The 22,707-nt window shown below is 44.8% G+C and overlaps 2 protein-coding genes across 2 annotated transcripts in view; both read left to right on the top strand.

Moving 5' to 3' along the window:
• ank3a (ankyrin 3a) overlaps nt 1-11,425 on the top strand; it is a 111,805-nt gene extending 100,380 nt beyond the window's left edge. The window contains exons 37-43 of the mRNA XM_062520320.1: nt 1,571-1,661; nt 2,696-2,873; nt 5,024-5,101; nt 6,845-6,928; nt 7,395-7,529; nt 8,753-8,838; nt 9,082-11,425. Coding sequence (XP_062376304.1) covers nt 1,571-1,661; nt 2,696-2,873; nt 5,024-5,101; nt 6,845-6,928; nt 7,395-7,529; nt 8,753-8,818 — 632 coding nt within the window. The 3' untranslated portion in view covers nt 8,819-8,838; nt 9,082-11,425. The remainder of the gene's footprint in view (nt 1-1,570; nt 1,662-2,695; nt 2,874-5,023; nt 5,102-6,844; nt 6,929-7,394; nt 7,530-8,752; nt 8,839-9,081) is intronic.
• Nucleotides 11,426-12,576: 1,151 nt separating this feature from the next.
• Nucleotides 12,577-22,707, top strand: part of ccdc6a (coiled-coil domain containing 6a) — a 22,872-nt gene continuing 12,741 nt past the window's right edge. The window contains exons 1-5 of the mRNA XM_062519660.1: nt 12,577-12,938; nt 14,386-14,535; nt 18,964-19,092; nt 19,628-19,731; nt 21,281-21,441. Of these exons, the coding sequence (XP_062375644.1) occupies nt 12,690-12,938; nt 14,386-14,535; nt 18,964-19,092; nt 19,628-19,731; nt 21,281-21,441 (793 nt within the window). The 5' untranslated portion in view covers nt 12,577-12,689. The remainder of the gene's footprint in view (nt 12,939-14,385; nt 14,536-18,963; nt 19,093-19,627; nt 19,732-21,280; nt 21,442-22,707) is intronic.

Genomic DNA, 22,707 nt, shown 5'->3' with positions numbered 1-22,707 from the left:
AGCTTGTGTGTGTGTGTGTGTGTGTGTGTGTGTGTGTGTGTGTGTGTGTGTGTGTGTGTGTGTGTGTGTGTGTGTGTGTGTGTGTGTGTGTGTTTGTTGCATGCTTTTGTGTGTATTCCTGTGTCCCATGCTCATTGTTCATTGAGTGTTTGTGTGTGTGTTTCTGTATGAGAATGTGTGTCTCTCTTTGGATGTCTGTTTGTTGTCTTTGTGTGCGCGCTTTGTGTGTTTGTGTTTGTGTGTGTGTGTGTGTGTGTGTGTGTGTGTGTGTGTCCATGTGTCTCATCTCACACAGGATATCAAATCATCCTAGAGGAGCTCCAGTCAGGCCCCTCCTCTGAGGCCAACCCTCGCCCCCCCTCCTCTGAGGCCAACCCCCGCCCCCCCTCCCCATTCGAGCTGGAGTCCATCCCTGACCTGCCCCTCGACCCCCCCACTCTGTCCCACTCCTGGGGCTACCAGTGCCTCACCGACGAGAGCATCCTGGGCCCCCCCGAGAACGCCCCCTCTAGACCCCAAGAGCTGTCCCTCACACAGCAACTTGACACCCCCAAAAACACTCACTCGCCCACCAACACTCCGGCCTCGATGACCCCCCCCATTCCTATTCCCGGCCCCCAATACCATGACCTCGCCCTCAATCCCACCATATACATCATCCCTCCTCCCTACACTCCGCCTACCACTCCCAGCGCAGACTGGACCTTCGAGGCCACCATACACAAACAGGAAGAGGAAGAACAAATGCACACTATACTTCAGCAGGAAGAAGAAGAGGTTCTTAGCCCTTCCACTGAGCCCTGTCAACAGACTATTTTCCCCAAAGATGAGGCCATTGAACATCCATCTGAGGGTCAGGAGGAAACCGCACCATCACCATCACTGCCATCATCATCATCATCATCATCATCATTCTCATCCCTGTTGCCCAAGCAACCGCATCCAGTGGGTGCACAACAGGCAAAGGAGGAGTGTCATGAGGACATAGAGGCGGGGCCACAGGCAAAGGAGGCGTGTCGTGAGGACATGGAGGCGGGGCCACAGCCCTGGGTCCAGGCACTGGAAGCTCGGCAGCCAAAAGAAAGGGAGGAGGAGGAAGAGGAGGAAAAAGCAGAAGTGGAGGAAGAAAGATTGAGGAAAGTGAAGGAGCAGAGGGAAGAGAGCAAAGGGAAAGAGGAGGATAAAGAGAAGCAAGAGGACAGGTCTTGTTTTCTCCCAGAGTGGGAAGAGCTAGAGGGGTGTTGTGGGGGAAAAGCAGACGTCATAAAGATGGAGGGCAGTATGAAGGAGGGAGAGAGCGATGTTGAAAGGGTGGAGGGAAGTGGGGAGGAAGTGGAAGAGAAGGAAAAGGAAGTAGTGGTGGATTCTGAAGAGGCAGAGGAGAAGATGAAGGAGGGAGAGATGCATGTTGTGCAGGTGGAGAAGAGAGGGATGCAGGGAGAGGTGGAGGAGGAGAGGTGGAAGAGGATGGAGGAGAGGGAGGGAGAGGGGGAGGGCGAGAGGGAGGGCGAGAGGGAGGGCGAGCCTGGGGCGTGGCAGGAAGAGGCGGGTAACTGTTGCCTCTCTGCAGGTTGGCACAGCGAGACGTCCAGCGTCAACGTGGAGCCGCCCACCCCTGGACGCAGCCTCAGCTCCGACCTCATCGACCGGCAGGAGAACAGGTCAGAGGTCACCGCTGCACTCTACACACCACTGCTCTCTCTCTCTCTCTCTCTCTCTCTTTCTCTCTCTCTCTCTCTCACACTCTGTCACTGTCTCTGTCTCTAATCTGACAGTACATGTCCGTATCAGGATTTTAAATTCCTCTCTCTCTCCATCTATCATCCATCAGTATCTATCTATAATATGAATGTCCGTATCAGGACTTTAAATTCCTCTCTCTCTCTCGCTATCGGTCTATCTATCTATCTATCTATCTATTCATCTATCTATCTCTTTATCTATCTATATTTCTCTATCCATCTTTCTAAAGCGGATAGTTCCGGTCCTTGATTATGATTGGCTGAATCGCGTTCGATGCCGTTGTTTATTTGACCGCATTTCGTTCTATAGTAATGCGTTACCACAACTAGGACAAAAGAGTGGCTGCGTCTCTTTGTTGCATGGCAACCATTCATATGGAGGGAATATATTTCTTGCCGGAAAAATTATTATCTATGAATACATCGTTACATTTTTCATTGCTATGCCTTGGTTTCATGAAATCTTGCTAGATCGACGTAGTAACCGTTTTAGAAAAGCAATAAGCCACTCGAGTCCGTGGTTTACTGTATATTAGAACAGTATAAACCACGACCTCTCGGGGCTTATTGCTTAAATAATCTGACAGCACAAATTAATGTATTTAACAGGACTTTAACTAGTGCTCTGTATTCAGCAGATGCAACTGGAACTTATGGAACTTGTTTTGTGACAGAAGTTGCTTACCGTAATTTCCTGACTATTAGCCACGGCTTATACATTGATTTTGCAGAATTTCTTCAGCTCTGAGGTTAATACAGGGAGGCAGTTAATATGGTGTTAATATGGTTTTGTTTCTTTTAACTTGTATAAAACACTGTCCTGCGGCTGTTACACAATGCGGCTTATATGCGGGAAATTACTGTATATTCCTGTCATCAAAAGCTCATGATTAGAATCGGTCGCCTTTTTCCCCCATGATCCTCATCCCTTTGCTTCGCTCTTTGTTTTCCAGCCAAGAGAATTCCAGCGACTCCGTCACGTCCTCGTCGCGGGGCGAGTCGGGGCGGCCGCGTCAGAACGGGGAGCGCTCCGACAGTCCGGCCCAGAACCCCAAAAGCCAGCGGAGCGGGAAGAGCAGCGGGGCGCAGGGCAGGGAGGAGGGGGCGCTGGTCTCGGAGCACAAAGTCCAGGTAACCCACAACGCACGACAGCCCACACACACACACCACTCAGAACGTACTACAGCCCACACACACACACCACTCAGAACGTACCACAGCCCACACACACACACCACTCAGAACGTACCACAGCCCACACACACACCACTCTTTATAACGTACTACAGCCCACACACACACACCACTCCGAACGCACTACAGCCCACACACACACACACCACTCAGAACGCACGACAGCCCACACACACACACCACTCAGAACGCACGACAGCCCACACACACACACCACTCTTTATAACGTACTACAGCCCACACACACACACCACTCAGAACGCACGACAGCCCACACACACACACACCACTCCGAACGCACTACAGCCCACACACACACACCACTCTTTATAACGTACTACAGCCCACACACACACACCACTCAGAACGTACCACAGCCCACACACACACACCACTCCGAACGCACTACAGCCCACACACACACACCACTCAGAACGCACGACAGCCCACACACACACACCACTCTTTATAACGCACTACAGCCCACACACACACCACTCAGAACGCACTACAGCCCACACACACACACACCACTCATAACGCACGACAGCCCACACACACACACACCACTCCGAACGCACTACAGCCCACACACACACACCACTCTTTATAACGTACTACAGCCCACACACACACACCACTCTTTATAACGTACTACAGCCCACACACACACACCACTCAGAACGCACTACAGCCCACACACACACACACCACTCAGAACGCACCACAGCACACACACACACCACTCTGAACGCACGACAGCCCACACACACACACCACTCAGAACGCACCACAGCCCACACACACACACACCACTCTGAACGCACTACAGCCCACACACACACACCACTCTTTATAACGTACTACAGCCCACACACACACCACTCAGAACATACTACAGCCCACACACACACACACACCACTCACGGGACTCAGATTCAGCTTCCATCTTATCTAGGTGATTACGGCTCAAAATGTTAGCTCAGGTCATCAAGATCAATTAAATCACATTTACTTGTTGCTAGGGACAAGTTGGCAGGCCAAGTTGTGCTCACTCGAGTTAGAGTTCTGCAAATTCCTATTATTCGGTTATTAAGTCTGATATTACGGGCCCAACAGCTTTTTTTGTCCAAAAATGTTTACCAGTGCAGCAAGATGATTTTCATAGCCTGTGTAAACCTTGTCACCATCACCTTTGTTTTAGTGAGGGTAAAATAGATTCATTCTAACAGAGTAATTAGTGTAGCTGTGCAGCTAGATGATATAGTCAAAGGTCACATCCAGGCTCCGAAAAATATGATTTTGTTAGGTTGAGGGAGCAAATGACAACCTTCTTATCGCCTATTCTGAATACCATATTTTTTTTTGTTTGTTTGTTTTACTATCTATGGGGGAAAGAAGTGGCTCTTGAACCAGTTGGAGGACAAATTATCTACACTTACAACTAATTATTACTCAAGAACTGGATACGTAAAGGCAGCAGGGAGACACAGCGAAGTCAGAGTTAGCTAATAGTTAAGATAGCAGATGTCATTACCTGTTGTAGAGTAACCTGTGTATTCTACAGTGTGCAATAAGTAATTGGATCACAGAAAATAACTGCTGTATGGAAGTGCATACTTCCTGTTGCTACAGTGTGAAGTGATCAAACATCTACACATTTATATGTAGTTTTTAAACATTTATAAAACATCTTTCACTGTGTGTGAATATTTTCTGTCAAACTAAAGCTAAAAGCTAAAACCTAAATGTAGGGGTGAAAGGGACCTACATTGGTCACCTAACTTTAGTTCAGAGGAATCAATGTGCCATCTGATTAAGTGCTTGGCAGTACATAAAAAGGCTTTTTCTCTGCTGTACTCTGGCCAAGTGCTGAAGGTTTAGGGTGGCCTGATTTTAGCAGATGAAGTTGAAGAGTGTTGGGGTTTGATTTGATTTGATTTGATTTATGAATTATTACGTCAAAAGTAAAATACCGACAATGTCGTGCATCATGTATAATGACTCAGCAGCTCTAACCCAGTCAGAAAAGGGGCAGGAAATGAGTGACTCATCAGTTTTCCCCTAACAAGTGCATCTGTTATCAGCTGAGTGCTACGGACTCGGGCTCGGACGAGGAGCACACGGTCACCACCAGGGTGTTCCGCAGACGCCTCATTCTAAAGGTACCGGACTGGATCCAGCAGAGATCCGGGTCCAGAACCCCAGGGGTCTTGGTGGGGCATGGGAGGAGGGTGGTGGTTCTGAACGAGGGGCTGTTTGTTGTTGTGGTGTCCGCTTTGCTCTGCTGCTATCAGCTTCTGGCTCAGCGTGTGCCGATGGGTTTTTTTTATCTATCTGCTGATGGCCGGATCCGGGACGGGTCCGGAGCGGTTCCGGGGCGGGTTCGGAGCGGTTCCAGGCCGGGCCAGAACCGGGTCAGGGGGTGCTGCAGGATGGTCTCCTGTTTTGTCTGACAGCGCTTTCACTCTCACTCTCACCGTTTGTCTCCTAATCTCAAAAGTCGCCTCTCACGTCACATCTGCTAACCTCTTGATGATTTGTTCTTGAGATAGTTGTCGGTAATCGGTAATCTGTAATCTATAATCTTTTGTCTCCATGGTGCTCTCTCTCCGACACACCGCAGCTGAGCTGACAGGCTGATCAGACGGATCTGGTCCTGGTAAGAGGTGTGTTCAAAAGTGTTCAAGCAAAACTTTTTTTTAAAGTCTCCTTTAAGTTTGCTGCCAGTGTTTGTGAGCACACACTACTGCTCTGAGAAGGTAGTTCTTGGCCAACAAACATGGATGCAGGACAAAGAGTTTTAATTGAATGATTCCTATTAGCCTTTATGGTTGCGGCTATGGCATTTGGCAGACACTTTTGTTCAAAGTGAAAATTCACAGAATCTGCTTGAACTTTGAACTCACCTCTGCTGTGGAGCTGATGCAGACCTTCACTCAGTTGCTGTCTGTGATTGTCTGATTCATAGACATCTGAAGAGTAGAACGGATGTTAAAATATAGTTTTTTAATTTTCTCTACATGTGTTTGAATAGTAGATTTGTCTATTCTACTGTTTTTAATTCTGTGGGTCAGATCCCTGTCATTACGATGGTAGTGGGTAAAGACATGATTGTTGCCTGCTAAGAAGGATGCCCAGCACGTGGACAAGACACACAGTTCATTATGAGTTCTGTTCTATAATTCATCCTAAAGACTTTTTGAGAAACAATTGATTAATTTATTTATCTTTTAAGTGGCGAACCTGATTTCTTACCAGAGATGCATTCAAATTTGCAAACATACAGCAGGCGAACGTTTACAAACAGTTTTCCGCCTTGAGTTTTCGGCGAACATTTGCGACCAATCGCAAACAGTCTGGAGAGGTAGTTCTTCCCGAACATACAGTGGAACTGTACGTTAGTGCAATTAGGCTACTGTTAGAATGGAATGTTAACACCAAACCATTCAAATTTAACTGTTCAAAGAAAACTTATTTGCCACGAACTTTCGACACCGTTTGCCAAATTTGAATGCACCTCAGATGTGGCTACTGTTATACAGCTGTGTGCTGTTACTTGTTTTGTCCCCTGTAGTGGCCATGTTCCTTCAACGCAGCATTGAAAAGCACTGTTTCAAAACATGACACTTCTAATGTGATTCTTCTGCTGTCCAAGTTTTCCTGCTGGTTTGTGGTTTGTGGTTTGTGGTGGTGGTGGTAGATAGGTACTAACCAAGCTATTGTACTCTGAGCTTACAACTACACCAAATAAACTAATCCCTTTGCTTACAGGCATAGAGTATTCAGAAGCTTTGTTTATGTGTGTGTCTGTTTATTGCAGTGTGCGTCCTGTGTGTAGGCCTGTGTGTGTGTGTGTGTGTGTTTTTGTTGGAGTATACAATGTCTTTATAACCCCTTGACTTCAGGGTGAGGATGCGAAAAACATTCCTGGGGAATCAGTGTCAGAGGAGCAGTTTATTGATGAGGACGGGAACATCATTACTCGCAAAGTAATTCATCATCCCTGTCATTCTCTTTCTCTCGCTACAAATTCATCAATCACTCTGTCTATCTATCTATCTACGTATACCTATCTGTTTACCTATCTATCTACTGTATCTATCTATCTATCTACTCTATCTATGTAACTGTATACGATAACCTATCTATCTATCTATCTATCTATCTATCTGTATACCTATCTATCTACTGTATCTATCTATCTATCTATCTACTCTATCTATCTATTGATCTATCTACTGTATCTATCTATCTATCTATCTATCTACTGTATACCTATCTATCTATCTATCTATCTATCTATCTACTGTATCTATCTATCTATCTATCTATCTATCTATCTATCTGTATATCTATCTATCTGTATATCTATCGATCTATCTATATCTTCTCCCATGTCTTCGTTGTGGCCCGTGACACTAGCTCTTGACCTCTGACCCTTGCATGACCCTGCAGATCATCAGGAAGGTGATTCGGCGCGTGGACGCCCCTACCCCAGAGGACCAGGGAGGGGAGGGGGACGACATCAACCTCGACCCCTACCACGGGTCCCTTATAGAGGGGGACGTGCAGGGGGGCACCCCCCTTGAGGTTAGCCCTGGAGGAGTGGGATGAGTAGGGAGCTGGAGTCATCAGTGCCTTAAATACAAAGCAGCGCAGAGTATGGTCATGCTGCTAACTGTAAAAGCAAAACGCTAATTGTATTGCGATTGTAAGTCACTACTGACTATTCTATTCAGAGTTTGCAACAAAATTCAGGTCTGCAAAAAATAAATAAATCCTATTGTAATTTCATACTGGCAAAACTTTGCCACAGGTTTGTGTTTGTGACACGAATTTACTGTAATCTTTTGCAAAGTCTGTGCCAAGAATTACGAAAGTAGAACTCAACTTTGAGCATGTTTTCATCAGCACATTTATTTTGTAAAGAATGTAATTATCTCTAAAGAAAAAACAAACAATGTTTAGCACACAAATTTACTTGCAGAGTAAATTAGAACAGTGATTACTATTTAGCTTCGACAGTTTGCGCAAATCATACTCTGTACTCCGCACTTTAAGCACACTTCTGCGGACAAGTGGAAGCCTGGCTCCTCTTTGTTTGTGTGATGCTTGGCTTGCTAAAATTCTGCACTTTCAATCTTCTCTGGGGTGATGGGTTAATGTGTGAGTGCTGATTAACAGTCTACTTTCCCTCAGATTGTTGCGTCACTGGGATTGATCATTGGTCTAACATCTCTGACCAATTGTCCATGATCACTTATGATCATAATATCTATATTATGTATGTGTGGTATGCATGCTGAATGCAATCAACTGCTTAAGTGAATAATGCTGATGAATGTTCTATTCCGGGGTCATGTCGGCTTATTTTGAACCTTATGAATGAAATTTATGCCATTGCTCAACACATTTCATGGCCTTGTTATTGACTTGTAGAGTTCACTCAACCTCAGTGCTTTGACTTGGGCCTTTGTTGACATCTTTCTTTGATTGACAGATGCTGTTACCTGTGCTTGATACTAAGTGAACCTTTTAGAGATTGTGGTTGATTGGAGTGTAGTGTCTGTTGGCTTGGAGTGTTTGACTCTGCATTTATTAACTTTGTGTGTTGCTTCCTTAGGTTACTCTTCCGATCCTTATCGCCACTATACTGACAGCATACACTCATGTAATGCAACCTAACGCGCGTGTGTGTGTGTGTGTGTGTGTGTGTGTGTGTGTGTGTGTGTGCGCGCGTGTGTGTGTGCGCGCGTGTGTGCGTGCGTGCTTTGTGCGTGTGTGCGTGCGTGTGTGTGTGTGTGCACGTGCAGGGGGAGGTGTCCAAGTCCAGAAAAAAGGAGGAGAGGAGATCTGGGGAGAAGAAGGCATACTCATAAGTGCATCTCTGCACCAGCAGGTACAGTAGAGATGCTGAATCTTTTAAATGATAAAATGGATTATAACTACTGATATTGATTCACAAGCGTCCATTATTCTAACTATAGCTTCTTAACCAAAGGCAATGTATATGTTAGAAATATAGTACTGTATTATTTTTATGTAAAACATTTATTTTATTTTAATATTCAGTCATTTGTAATCAAATATTTGCGAATGCCATTTAGGGTCATCTCACTTACACGTCCTTTCACATTTTCAGACTTGCAGGATTCATCGGATCTGTTCCTTGAGGGCAGCGTCACGACTGCGTAATCCAGAGGAGCGGACGACTTTGGCCAATAAAAACACTTCTGCAGCTTCCATGTGTAAAGGCATGGTGTTTGTTGAGAGAGCAAGGACAGACACACACACACACACACACACACACACACACACACACACACACACACAGTGTTTGTTGAGAGAGCAAGGACTTGTACCGTTTGATTTCTTCGCATGAGCATGGCAACTCTCACTTCATCCTGCAGAGCGGGACGCCTGTGGCGGTTTCCCAGCTGCCCCGGGGGGGCCGAAAGGCAACCATTTCCTGTCTGTTGCGGGACCTCTACGGACTTATATCCTGTCACAGAAGGTACTACTTCCTCTCTATAGAGGAGTCCATAAGGTTCTATTTCCTGTCTACTGAGGGACCTGCAGTACAGGGCACCACTTCCTGTCCAGGGGAGAACCTCTAGGGCACTACTTTTTCTCATCGGAGGGACTCGGCCGGCTCTTCTTCCTGGCTCTATCGGGACATGTAGTACGGCTTGAGATGGGTTGCCAGTGGCATCAGAGGAGGACACTGAAGGGGGATCTTCAGAAGCAATGGGAACGGACTCCCAGCCTCCACAGCAACTTAACACTCAATTCCATGTGACCAAAGAAGGCACAAACGATTTTGTTAAAAAGAAAAAACACACACACAAACAAGTCAAACGATATGAACTCTAAAGAAGCTCCTTCCCTCACAGGCCTTACAGCTTATCTTGGACCCACAACGTCAGGATGTAAATTGCGACTTTTTTTATTTAGCTTAACTTAATTTTTTTGTTTGTTTTAAAGACAAATTGATAATAATTTTACTGTACATAAATTACATTGTGTAAAATTATGAAAAATAAGCATTCAAGGTTCAGAAGGCACAAAGTCACAAGAACTTTTTAAGTGCTTTCAACGTTATTGAAACAGTACCACTCCAAAGGAAGGTTTAAGTGTAAGTTCACATGCTCTTGTATAACTAATTATTATCGCTAAAATATTTGTAAATTGAAAAACAGTGGTTCGATTTTAACTGAAGTCATTTCCTTGAAACTTCTGCTGATTCTGGACTTCCCAGAATGGGTGTGCTCATCTAATTCTGTGAAACAAAGATTTAGAGTACTAATATTTTGACGCATGCTACTCACGTTATTTTAAGTACATTTTTCTAAGTTTGCAAACACTATATTTAAACCAGACCAGAAATAACATTTCCCTTTCAGCTTCTACAGTCCTTAATGTTTCTCACAAGTTTTATATTCCGAAAAATGTCACATAGAGAATGTGAAGGTATATGGTACCTTTGTTTGGACGCTCCCCTGAGGATTAACCCACTGTGTGTTTTCCTCTTCAGTTTGAAGGGCATAGCTTCAGGTGTCAGCTTGAGTGCTAAGGACGAGAGGATATGTGAATGTATATGCTGGTAGACTGGCTCGCTGTTAAAAATTAGTAACGTGTCCTGTGTAAACGGCTATAGGAAGTAGAGGTCTCTGTACGTTTTAAGGCAATTTGTAATCATATGAGTGTATCCATTGGTTTTTCTTTTGTTTGTTTCTTCTTTTAAGGCTGCTGTGATTTCAGAAAGGGAAAGGCATTTTTGCCAGGGGTTTGTTGAAATATTTCTTCCGAACTGAAATAAGAGTTTCACATTTGACCTTCACGGATTATTGTTGCTCATAACATATTGTGTGTATGATATATGAAAAAAAAAACACTGGATGGTCATAATAATTATTTAAGCTTAAATCAACTTGTTTAACTTTACAATGTGTGACATCTTTTTAGAATCTATATATTGCAGTGTTGGCATTGGTTTGATTGATAGCTTAGAATTTTATTTTTGCATCTAGAGTTTTTCTTCTTTGAATTTATTTTCCTAGCCCGTTTAGTCGAATCTGTTGTGTGTAAGGTGTGAAGATTCAGCCTCTAGTGTGCCGACCGACTCCATAGACTTGAGATTGTTTTGCAGAAGAGTCATCATGATGAGGAATCATCTTCTAGAATGTTACTTTTTGCATCCCCATGAGAACGTCTGTCTTGGGGAGAGGGTAGGAGGGACTTTTAGTAAGGTCCCAAATATTCTGTTGATTTTATTTAATGTTTGTTTCCACCCAAGCAGCATTTTTGGTGTATACAATTCTTACTGAGTGAAGCCATTTTAATGTCTCTATTTCAGCACTTTGGTTATTGAAGGTCTTCTCTTTTAGAAGCTAGCAGCAATGACGCCATCACAATGTCTCAGACGTCTTTAAAAAAAATCCAACATTAAAAAAATGAATAAAAAATGCATTGATTTTGCAAATCTAGGATGTGTTCTGTTTTCCGTAATGGTTATATCTATTACACAGCTGTTCTCACACAACAAAACTACGGCATAAATCTCCAATCAACTGATTGATAGGCCTACTGAGCATGCCAGGGATTTATCTAGGCTACTCTTGGTTATTTGCAGCTCACCACATATGTAGTTGAACACAGAAGAACTGTTTAATCATTTGGAGCACTGCATAGCTACAGTGTTCCATTTAAATTAAAATCACGTTATTATGGTTTGAACCCACCCCAGTCTCTCCAATTGTGACGGAGCACATATAGGCCTATTGCTTTCTCATTGTTGATATTTGATATTATTCTATTTTTATGAATAGTAGTAGTAGTAGTAGTATTGTGTATTGTTGTTATTAATAATAATGATTATATGTTCATGCTGGCTTTTTGACTGTTTGAAACCAATATTTTTTAACTAATAATTTATTTCTATTCAGTAGGCCTAGCTTTGGACAAAACCTATAAGCCTGGTTTTCAAAAGCATCTGCCAAATATCATGAACATGGGTTAACTTAGGCCTACACTTAAACATAAACTTAAACTTCATGGTATATGACTCTGGGTAGGCTATGTTGCTATTTCTTTCTGACAGAAAATCTGGTTTGTTGGTTAAAATGTAGACATGCATCCAGTTCAACAACAGTTCAACAGCATTCGTCTACCCAGAAGGTGCCATCAGATCTAGATAGCTTGGAGGATACAAATGGCAAGTTTTGGCCAGCTTTTCACAGTCAGAGGCTGCAACAAAGTAGCTCAATGGAGGCTACTTCTGATAGTCTATTCCACTCTACATGAAAAGAGATAGTCTCTGGCCCAGGGCAGCACGCTCACCCAGATTTGGATGTTTTTTAAGTTATGAACATCTTTGAATGCCATCAAAATAAGTTATGTGTTCTTCATTATCCATCTAATATCTATTGAAATGTGAGTGAAACCAGAGACACTTATATATGAGTTTTAAAAAGACTTTGGTGAAACTCTTTCAAACTAAATGTAGCCTACGCATAGTCTTTTCAAATATGCATTCGACACGAGTCGTGCACAGGTTGCCGCCCCACCCTAAACAGCCTTTGTGCATGTAACTATCCTTACCGCGTGGTGGCACTATCCTCGTAACACGATAGTAGTTCCTGCAAGTGCGGTCACTGTAGTTGGTATTCCCCGGCGTATCCCCAAACCCAACGCCAGTCTAGCTGCCGTTCAGTTGCTTGGCCTGCCCGTCTAGTCTCGCACAATACGGTGATGGCGGACAGCGAGAGCGATACTGATGGAGCCGGGAGCAGTTCTGCTACCCCTATGTCCTCTACCGCCTCGACATCCAGCAAGCCGGGAATACTGATATCCCAGTTTCGCCTGGAAGAGCTGACGAACCGCCTGGCCTCGCTACAGCAAGAGAACAAAGTGCTGAAAATCGAGCTGGAAACGTTCAAACTCAAATGCAAATCACTGCAAGAGGAGAATCGAGACTTGCGAAAGGCTAGCGTTACCATTGTAAGTATCCAGTCAGCGTTGGAAGACAGGCTTGTTGCATGTCCGTTTTTAATGTCAGCACATGCCTGTAACCCAAATTAGTTTGCTAGGTTGGTGTGAGCCAAGGAAATAAGCTAATGATAGCCTGTGGCCATCGTAGGCAGTCTGAAATTCACTTGAGCTTAGCTAGCTAGGTGGCTAGCAGTATTTCGTGAGCTATAGCCAGGTAAGAGGCATAGCTGGGAGCTAGCGAGCTAGCATGTTTTGTTATGCTGAATCAGATTAGCCATCTTCACCTGCCAGCTAATGTTATGTTACAATCACGCTGTTAAAAACACCAGTGGTATTGTGTAACGCACCATTACGTTACGGACAGTGTTCTTTCTACTAAAGTACGCTAGCCCGCATGGACTTGCACTCTTTCTCATCCACCTTCATCATTCTCAGTGTGGCCTAGTAAGCTAACTCGCTAACAACTTTAGCATCGCGGCCACCACAGAATCTAACGTTAATTTAGGTGTGCAGTGCACACAGGGTGAGACAGCTGTCCTTTCTTGGTGTCTTTTCTGATGTATAGGTGAAACGTTAACGGTATCCTTTAGCTTACATGAATGGGCCAGCTGTTGATGCATGTTGTCTAACCAACCAGCATCATCATTGGTCAAGGTGGCATATGAATGCTTTAACAATTGGTAAGCTGTTTGACTTCCAAAGACAACCGAGTCATCTGATTGTTTAACTTGTGTGTTAGTAAGCTATCTGACTAGCTAATTGTATGGTTCATGCAGGTATAATCAGCTAGATAGCACGAAAATTACTCTTAGTTTGAACAAGGGTAGTTGGTGCAGCTTTTGACTTACTTGAGCCTGCATTAGTCATTTCAATGAACCTCTGTTCAAGTTTTTATGGTTGTCCCACGAACCCTAGCAAAAGCTGTAGGACATGCTGTTCAAGTGGCTTGTTTAGTGTACCTGCATGTCAGTTGGTTGGAAGAAGCTTTTCATGCTTACAGTGAAAACATCCCATGTTTTGTTCACTTGCAAACATCCAAAAGTAACCTCGGCTCCTGCGAATCCGATGGGCCGAAAGGATAGTAATCACAGGTTTATTGTCAAAAGATGTGTTCAGTCACAAATGGGCTTGTTCTTTATATAAAGCTTGATGCATTGATTGCCATATGGACATTTCTTGATTCTGGATTGATTTGGTTCATGATTATATTTTGATGTGGTGTGTCTGGCATTGCCTTCAAGGCCACCCACCAGGAGCCAGGTTCTCCTGAACCAGGTCTGGTTAGAGTGAGATTGGATGAAACATTTGCAAATACTGGCTAGTAACCCTTCCCACTTTTGCCAAAGTCTAAAAGAATTTCAGCGATGTGAGGAACTCCATGAATGTCTTGTTTCTTTCACCACTGTAAAGATGTTGAACATGCCCTCTTGTTTTTTTTTTTCTCTTTCCTCTGTAGCAAGCCAGAGCAGAACAAGAAGAAGAGTTCATCTCTAACACGCTGTTTAAGAAGATCCAGGCCCTGCAGAAGGAGAAGGAGACTCTGGCTGTCAACTATGAGAAAGAAGAGGAGTTCCTCACCAATGACCTCTCACGGAAGCTTATGCAGGTGGGTCAGCGTCGGAAGGCTTGTGTTGGAAAACTGAGCTGAGAGATAGTTTGTCAGCGACAGGTTTATGTTTCAAAGGCTCTGAGGTTGATGCTCACGGTCTTATCCAGTCAACCCGAGCCGAACACTTGTGCCAACGATTTATCCAGAGGTGAGAGCCAAAGACCAAGACAGAGCTCGGAGATAAGTTTGGGAGATAAGTTTGTCACATTATTTGCATTAAAAAAAATCCTCTGAACAGTTCACTGCACTTTTTAGTTGAGTACAGGCAGGACAATGGTGCGTAAGAAAGATTTGTAGGTTGTGGAATGTTTATTTGCTGATAACCTAGGCCTAGTCCAGGAGAGTTCTGATCCTTCATAGCTTTCTGAAATAATTTGTCAAGATGTGAGGGCGGAGACTAGGTAAGTGTTCAAAGAAAATGATCACTTGACGGGAGATCTTTAGACCAAAGACAAAAGACTGTTCATAGAGGAAATTAGAGGAAATAATTAGTAACTGAATGGAATTGGCTGCTTTCTCTCCTGTTATACCCTGGCTTCTGATCAGGTTGCTTGGTCCCTATCCAAAGTGAACAATGGCTGGAGGGTTTTTATTAGTCATCTGAAGACTGCTAGTTGATTGATTGGTTGAATAAAAGTAATGGCCTGTATGATTGGTTGGATTTGAATCCCTGTAGGTACGGCGACTTAGATTTGCTCATACCTGGTCTGAGCCTCCCCTTGTGTTGTGTGAGTCAGCAACATGCCTCAGTGGTTTGAGAGCACACAAAAGAAAGAAACCTCACACATCAGTGAATGTGTGTAGCGGTGACTCCCTGGGAACCGGAACGTGAATCCAGAATGAGCCACAGGGTTCTAGAACCACAGAGGGCATTCCAAACGGGTGCTATGTGGAGTGCAGATTTGCTGATGTGACAGGGTTAGCGCCGGTATCTAATTCAGCATCCAGATCATGTTAAACTGCTAGTGCTACTGCTGCTGCTGCTACTGCAGCTAGCCAGTGTGACGCTGCCCACCCGTGTGCCTCTCTAGTAGCGTGTCTGCTGTGGCAGTGCCAGGAAGGGAGCCAGCTGGCACCTGAACACAGTGGAGTGAGTCAGACCCCGACGGAGAGGAGAGGAGAGGGGAAGGGGGGAGAGGAGAGGAGAGGCTGCAAGAAAGCAGAGGAGACAAACACAGTGTGGAATGATTGAGAGAGAGGGAGAGAATAGGAGGGGTTACACCTGACTGTCTTAGGCTGCATGTTTTTTTTAAATTATTATTAAATATTCCAATTCATTTTTAGCCTTAGGGTTTTTTATTTAATATACTGAGTGAGTACTCTGCTCCGCTCTTTTTTCTTTTTTTTAAAAAAAACTTTGGCAACATTTATGCATGGAAGCCAATTTCAGCAGAGAGTATTGGATTGGAGAGAGAGACCAAAGTAGGGCTTGAACTAGGTTTGTCTATGACTGAGACAGGTGAAGTAGTGTGTGCGGCCAGCAGGTGAGCAGTGCAAGACTAACATGGCTTGGCTCATGGTCATTGGTCATGGCTGACCCATGCCCTCCACAGGCTTCATAGACCTCTGATGTTCGCCTACAAAAAAGCCACCATCTTTGCCCAAATAAGGAAATCCGGTATCTTGAGATTTTTTCTATGGGAAAATAACATGGGGATTTTCAATTATCGCACCTGTTAAACTCTCGCGGGGATGATGACATTGGAAATGCAGACGTTTTTCACGACACAGTTTTGTCCACTGCCGTCTAGTGGATACTGTGATCGTCGGCAGGTGAAGATGGCACACTTTGATCTTTGCTACCCCAAAGCTAACTTACAATGCAACTTGCCATAGGCAGTTAGCTTCAATTAACTCCCGGATCTCCTTATATGGGCAACAATGGCAGCTTTGGATCCTCTTTGTAGGCGAACTTCAGAGGTCTATTGCCACACCTGAGGGCGGTATTACGACTCAAGGCCACTGGCCTATCACGGTAACCTCAGGAGTAGCGGAACTTCCTGCCTGTCATCCGAGGCCTCTGCATTGATTTTGCAAGATTTCTTCAGCTATGAGGTTAATAAGCACAGGCAGGCTGTGCATAGGGATGCATTTCATTTCTTCGTTCTTCTTTAAATGTGTAAATGTGACCTGGAGAGATCATGGGCCTCCTGCAGACGAGCTCTCTTCAGTCTTTTGAGTTAGACCAGCAAACGTTTACGTGTAACGACGGTGCAACCAATGACCAACACCATGATACCCTGAGAGAGAGAGAGAGAGAGAGAGAGAGAATCAGTTGATGTAACAGATGGCAGGAAGGATTCCTTGACTTCTTCCCACCTGATTTGATTTCACCAGTATGTGGTGATGGGGGGTGGCGGTGGCGGTGGTGGGGGGGGGGGAGTGGTGGTGGTGGTGGGCGGGGGGGGGATATGGCGTGCTAACATATCAGACCTGAGATTAGGTCTGTGTTTCAGCGATCTGTGATTCCAACCCACCAGGCAGCCAATTAAAGCATGGCGTGCCACTGAGCCACACACACACACACACACACACACACACACACAGTCCCACTGAGGCTTAATCTGCTGTGAGCTGACCTTCCTGCCTGCAGCCCCACCAGGTTCTGTCACCTGCCTTGCAGTGGGGCAACTTAGCGGTCACTTGCCCTGCTCAGGGTGGCCTAGTCTAATACAGCAGACAGGCTCACAGGTGAATGGCGCTGGTGGTATAAGTATATTTACTTTTTTGATTACGTCTCTGCATTTATCCCAATTTGTGAATTAGTGAGCACGCACAGCACGCAGTGAACACACAGTGAGGTGAAGCACACACTAACCCAGAGCAGTGAGCTGCCTGCCCAACAGCGGCGCTCGGGGAGCAGTGAGGGGTTAGGTGCCTCAGGGGTTGTCCCTGTGGTGATGATGCTTCCCGTTGTTCACCCCAGCCAAGATCGAGTGGCTGACAATGAGCCGCAGGTGTTAAACCTAAATACAATTTAGAATTAGAATTTAGGTTTTAGTTACTCTGCTAATTTTTATAATATATATAATATGGATTTAGAAATTCCTTGACACAACCGACATTGGGTAATGGTTTCATTCTCTCAAAGGCAAGTGTTGCCAAAATATCATGCCATCAGGGATTTTGTCGAACGATGGGCTCAGATAGCATTGGTCATTGGATCATGTCAGTGTAACATGGTTAACGTGTCTGTCTGGTCAGGATAAGCTTGACATGAGATTCCGGACGGATGTTGGCAGCAGAGACCACACAGATGGCAGGAGATCCTATTGGCTCTATCCAAGCATTTCTGCACGCCATGCCACTGCCACCCTGCTGGAGCCAGTGTGATTACTACACTGGTAGACTTGTAAACTGGAGACTGCGGTCGGCCCAGGGTTATTTGAACCCTGTTCAACCCCTCTTCTGTGAATTCGAGTCAAGCCAGTCAGCATGAGTTATTTCCATATAAGAAATTCAGTTAGGATCTGGGTCACAACTATAGATTGTTGTGGGAAGAAGTATTGTAGTATTGTAAGCTTTGCATGCAATACATTGACATTACTCGTAGTAATGGTATTATTTTCCTTTGTCTTTAAATATTTTTTAAATGTCATTAAATTTGAGTACCCTAATCTCAATTGAGAATCACAATTTGGGAGAGAAGCACCAATCAGTACCACAAGAGCAGCTAGCTAACTAGATAGCCATGGCATGACACTCGCACTGAAACTGATCCAGGTGGACACTTGGAGAGGTTGGTCACAAAGCAGGGACAAACAGCCCATGTTAACCCTTTCTGACATAACATCAACGAGGATTGAACCCCAGTGGATGTGTTGGTAGTAATGTGAACTACTGCGTCGTCCCAAGATCATTACATTACATTGCATTACATTACATGACATTATATTACATTTTGCTGCCGCGTTTTAACCAAAGCGACAGCTGGACAGAACGTTGTTGGTTTGTCTACACCCGAGCGTTTCTATGAGGTGCAGATGTCCCTATGATTCGCCCTGTTCTCACCGCAGTACAGTAGAGACCAAACAGAGCTCAACTGCCAATACTGGAGGAGCTTTACTTGCAGACAGTTGGACCTGTATCTATTCTCTACACTCTTATTCTGGATGTTCGCTTTTGCGGGTGTACAAGTTGCTGGGGCGCAATGCTTAATTCAGAAGTAAACAGATGTCCTACTCCTTGTTTTTTATTTGGTGGTAGTTGCATTGCTGTGTAACGGCAAGAGAGACCCTATTTACTCGTGAATAGAATGCATTAATATTCCTGTGAGTCAATATTTCTATACATGCAAGTGTCTGTTTATCCATGTTTGTGCACACATCTGTGTCTTTGTGTATTTATATATTGTGTGTGTGTGTGGTGTGTGGTGTGTGGTGTGTGGTGTGTGGTGTGTGTTGTGTGTTGTGTGTGTGTCCTCAGCTCCAGCATGAGAAGGCGGAGCTGGAACAGCACCTGGAGCAGGAGCAGGAGTTCCAGGTGAACAAGCTCATGAAGAAGATCAAGAAGCTGGAGAACGACACCATCTCCAAGCAGCTCACGCTCGAGCAGGTACACACTCCTCGTCACTTCCTGTTCCGCTCACTCAGGTGAACAGGTAAATGCACGTTACACCACTTCCTGTTGCTCAACAATCGTGGAAATAGGAGAAATTGTTCCCCAGGTGAGAATGTGTTATGCTTTATCCTGTTTGTTTACATACAAGCGGTTGACCCTGCATTAAGTCATATCCTGTTACTCACTCTCGGGGAAGTACTCCTGAGGTCACTTCCTGTAGTAGCTTGTACACATGTTGGAAATGGTAATGGCCTCTATCATCATATCCTGTAGTTCACAACCAAGTGGCCGGATGGTACACACACACACACCACACACACACATACTTATACCACATACACATACACACACTAATATTGTTAGTAAGTAGACGTTTTATGAGACTGTTGCCATTATTTTGTTGTCAAGTCATGTAGTTTATGTTGATACATTTAACTTGCACATGTGTGTGAGTCAACTGTTTGCATGCACCTGTGTGTGAGTCAGTTATTTGAGTGGTGTGTTTGTGTGTGTGTGTGTGTGTGTGTAGCTGCGGAGAGAGAAGATTGATCTGGAGAACACATTGGAGCAGGAGCAGGAAGCCCTGGTCAACAGACTGTGGAAGCGCATGGACAAGCTGGAGGCAGAGAAGAGGTGTGTCTGTGTCTGTGTCTGTGTCTGTGTCTGTGTCTGTGTCTGTGTCTGTGTCTGTGTGTGCATGCCTGCGGTTCTGTGCAGAAGCTTTGTGCAATATGATTGTACAATTGTGGAAATTGTACACGTTCCAGAGTCTTGAGTTCTTCATTGCATTGGCATGTTCAAAATGGAACGTAGCGTCTCCCACCTTGTTAGAACACTGTGTGTTTGGAATGCTGGCACAGAATCATTCTATTATTTTGTGTCATGTTGATATCTCTAGAGATGCGCAGAGCAGCCTCTATAACTCTTACATAACGTTCATGAAACGTGTCAAATGAAACAAATGAAAGCACGACATGCCCAATGTATGAAGCTGTAGGAAGATAGCCTGACGAGCCAGACCCACATCAAGATGTAGGGTCTGGACACTCACCGTAGACAGGGCTCAATCGGAGGGGTGGGATAAACAGTTGTCTTTCAAATTCCCTCCCCGCAATAGGATAACGCTAAACGAATCATCTTCTTGTTTTCAAGTAGCAGCAGGATGCGTAACCTTCCCTCTCCACGCAATAGGATAACGCTAAACGAATCATCTTCTTGTTTTCAAATAACAGGATGCGTTACCGTCGCAACTTCTGGTCGCATGTCAGTCACCATTATGTTAAGCCCTGTGATTGGCCCGCTGGTGCTGGGGGTTCTCAGCTCCCTGCCTCAATGGATCGTGCCTAGACTGCCCCGCCAGCCAAATTACATTTGCTGCCGCTAGGGGCGTCTAGATTTCTAGGCTAGTAGGAAGAGTGAAAGCAGCGCAAACATAGGGGAGCGTTTGCAAAGACTTCTCTAATAGCCTTGAGATTTCTGTGAACATTTACAAACAATCGCAAACAGTCTGAGGAGCTAGTTCTCCGCGAACATACGGCCGAACTGGACGCGAGTTTGGCGAAGGTAACCATGCAATTACCGCGAGAATGGAATGTTAGCACCAAATCGTTCAAATTGAACTGTTCAAAGAAAACATGTTCAATACGAACGTTGGCCACTGTTTGCCAAATTGCTAAATTTGAATGCACCTCAGGACATGCAGAGGTCTGAAACATGGCCCTTGGTCAGAGGAGAGGAGGACGACACTTGCTCTGAAGAACGCCACCAGTGTGTAAAACGAGCACAATTTCAATGGCAGCCCATCGTCCCCAATCTTTAAAAAAAAATTGAAAAATTAGCTACTCGCCATGATGTTTTCAGCGATTCATTGGCAGTTAGATGACAAAAGTTAGTTTTGGATTCTGTACCGTAATCCCTAATACACTCTCCTGCACCTATCTGCAGTTGGAGGCTGTGAGCTGTTAAGTTGTTCACAGAAGTGGATGGAAGCCTTGGCAACACGTAAAAGTATTTGTGTGATGTCAAGAGTCCATCCGTTGGATGTACAAGTTGGTTGCCAGGTAACCGTCTCTGCCGTGCTCTCTCTCTCTCTCTCTCTCTCTCTCTCTCTCTCTCTCTCTCTCTCTCTCTCTCTCTCTCTCTCTCTCTCTCTCTCTCTCTCTCTCTCTCTCTGACCTGACAGGATTCTTCAGGAGAAGCTGGACCAGCCGGTCTCGGCTCCGCCGTCGCCACGGGACATCTCCATGGAGGTGGACTCCCCCGAGAACATGATGCGCCACATCCGCTTCCTCAAGAGCGAGGTGGAGCGCCTCAAGAGGGGTCTCCGCACCACCGAGATGCAGCGTGAGTACCTTGTGGACTCAAGGCCGTCGTCACGGCGATCTGCCTCCAGCACGTACGCAGGAGAACGTGTCTGGATTCTGATTGCACCTGCATGTCAAGTTTAAATCTGGTTTTTTTTTGTTTTTTTTAAAGATTATTTTTTGGGGCTTTTTATGCCTTTTAATTGGACGGAACAGTAGAGAGTGTGACAGGAATTGAACCCGGGTCGCCGGTATGTGGTGCAGGTGCCCCAGCCAGTCGCACCATGGCTGGGGCCTGGTTTGTCTTTTTTAAAAGGATTGAAAACAAAACAATGCCAAATCTGTAGTCTGTCCTCTAGAGGGAGACACAGCCCTAAGAATCATGACTTTCTACCTGTTACTGATGGCTCGTGAACACAGTCATACATGCTGGTGTTTGGTTTATAAATGTATTATTGTGTAACCCACATAGTCACTGGCAGAGAGAGTCTTTAGAATGCTGCTTTCTGTATCAATTTGCAGTGATAGTTGCACAACAGTGCTGTCTGGAAATGTGACCTTGTCTAATTTTGAGAGAACTGTAATACCAGCCTGTGACCTAGAGGGCGCCATGGGTCACCAAAAAGTATCCAAAGCATCACATAGCACAACTGAGAAGAGGTGCTGAAGCACAGAAATGCTAAATCAATATCACCTGTTCTGTAAGGATAGTTCAGGTCCTTAATTATGATTGGCTGAATCGTGTTCAACACCATTGTAAAATCCATCACAAATATACACCTTGACCTCATTTCATTCTATAGTACACAACTTACACAAAAGTTAAGAGTAGCTGCGTCTCTGTTGATTGGCAACGATTCAGTTATTGGAAATATATGTCTTGCCCGAAGAATGATGATCTATGACTACATTGTTACATTTCTCGTCGCTGTGTCTTTGTTTCATTATATCTTGCCAGATATATATATATACATATTAACTGTTTTACCCAAGTCCGTTAGTTAACAGTGATTTCAGAGCAGCTTGCCTCACAGCGCCCCGTAGCTGTTCTGAAAGCAGTGTAAACTATACAGCCTCTCTGGGCTTATGGGCTTATGGCACCAGGAGCGGCACCTCTCACATCAGAGAGATCTATCCAGCGGTGATGAAGCCACTGACCAGCCTCCTCCTCATTGAGATGAATGACCAGTCATATCAGCACCTAGACACTGTAGCATGACACTTGAATGGAAGTAGAGTGTGGCGAACACACATGGTATACACAGCTTGTACCTAAGCACCGCCATACTGTACAAATAGAATCATT

This window comes from Sardina pilchardus, chromosome 18 (assembly GCF_963854185.1).
Source record: "Sardina pilchardus chromosome 18, fSarPil1.1, whole genome shotgun sequence".
Taxonomy (NCBI): Eukaryota; Metazoa; Chordata; class Actinopteri; order Clupeiformes; family Clupeidae; genus Sardina; species Sardina pilchardus.
The sequence above is the reverse complement of the archived record's forward strand: the minus strand, read 5'-3'. Positions and strand labels throughout refer to the sequence as shown.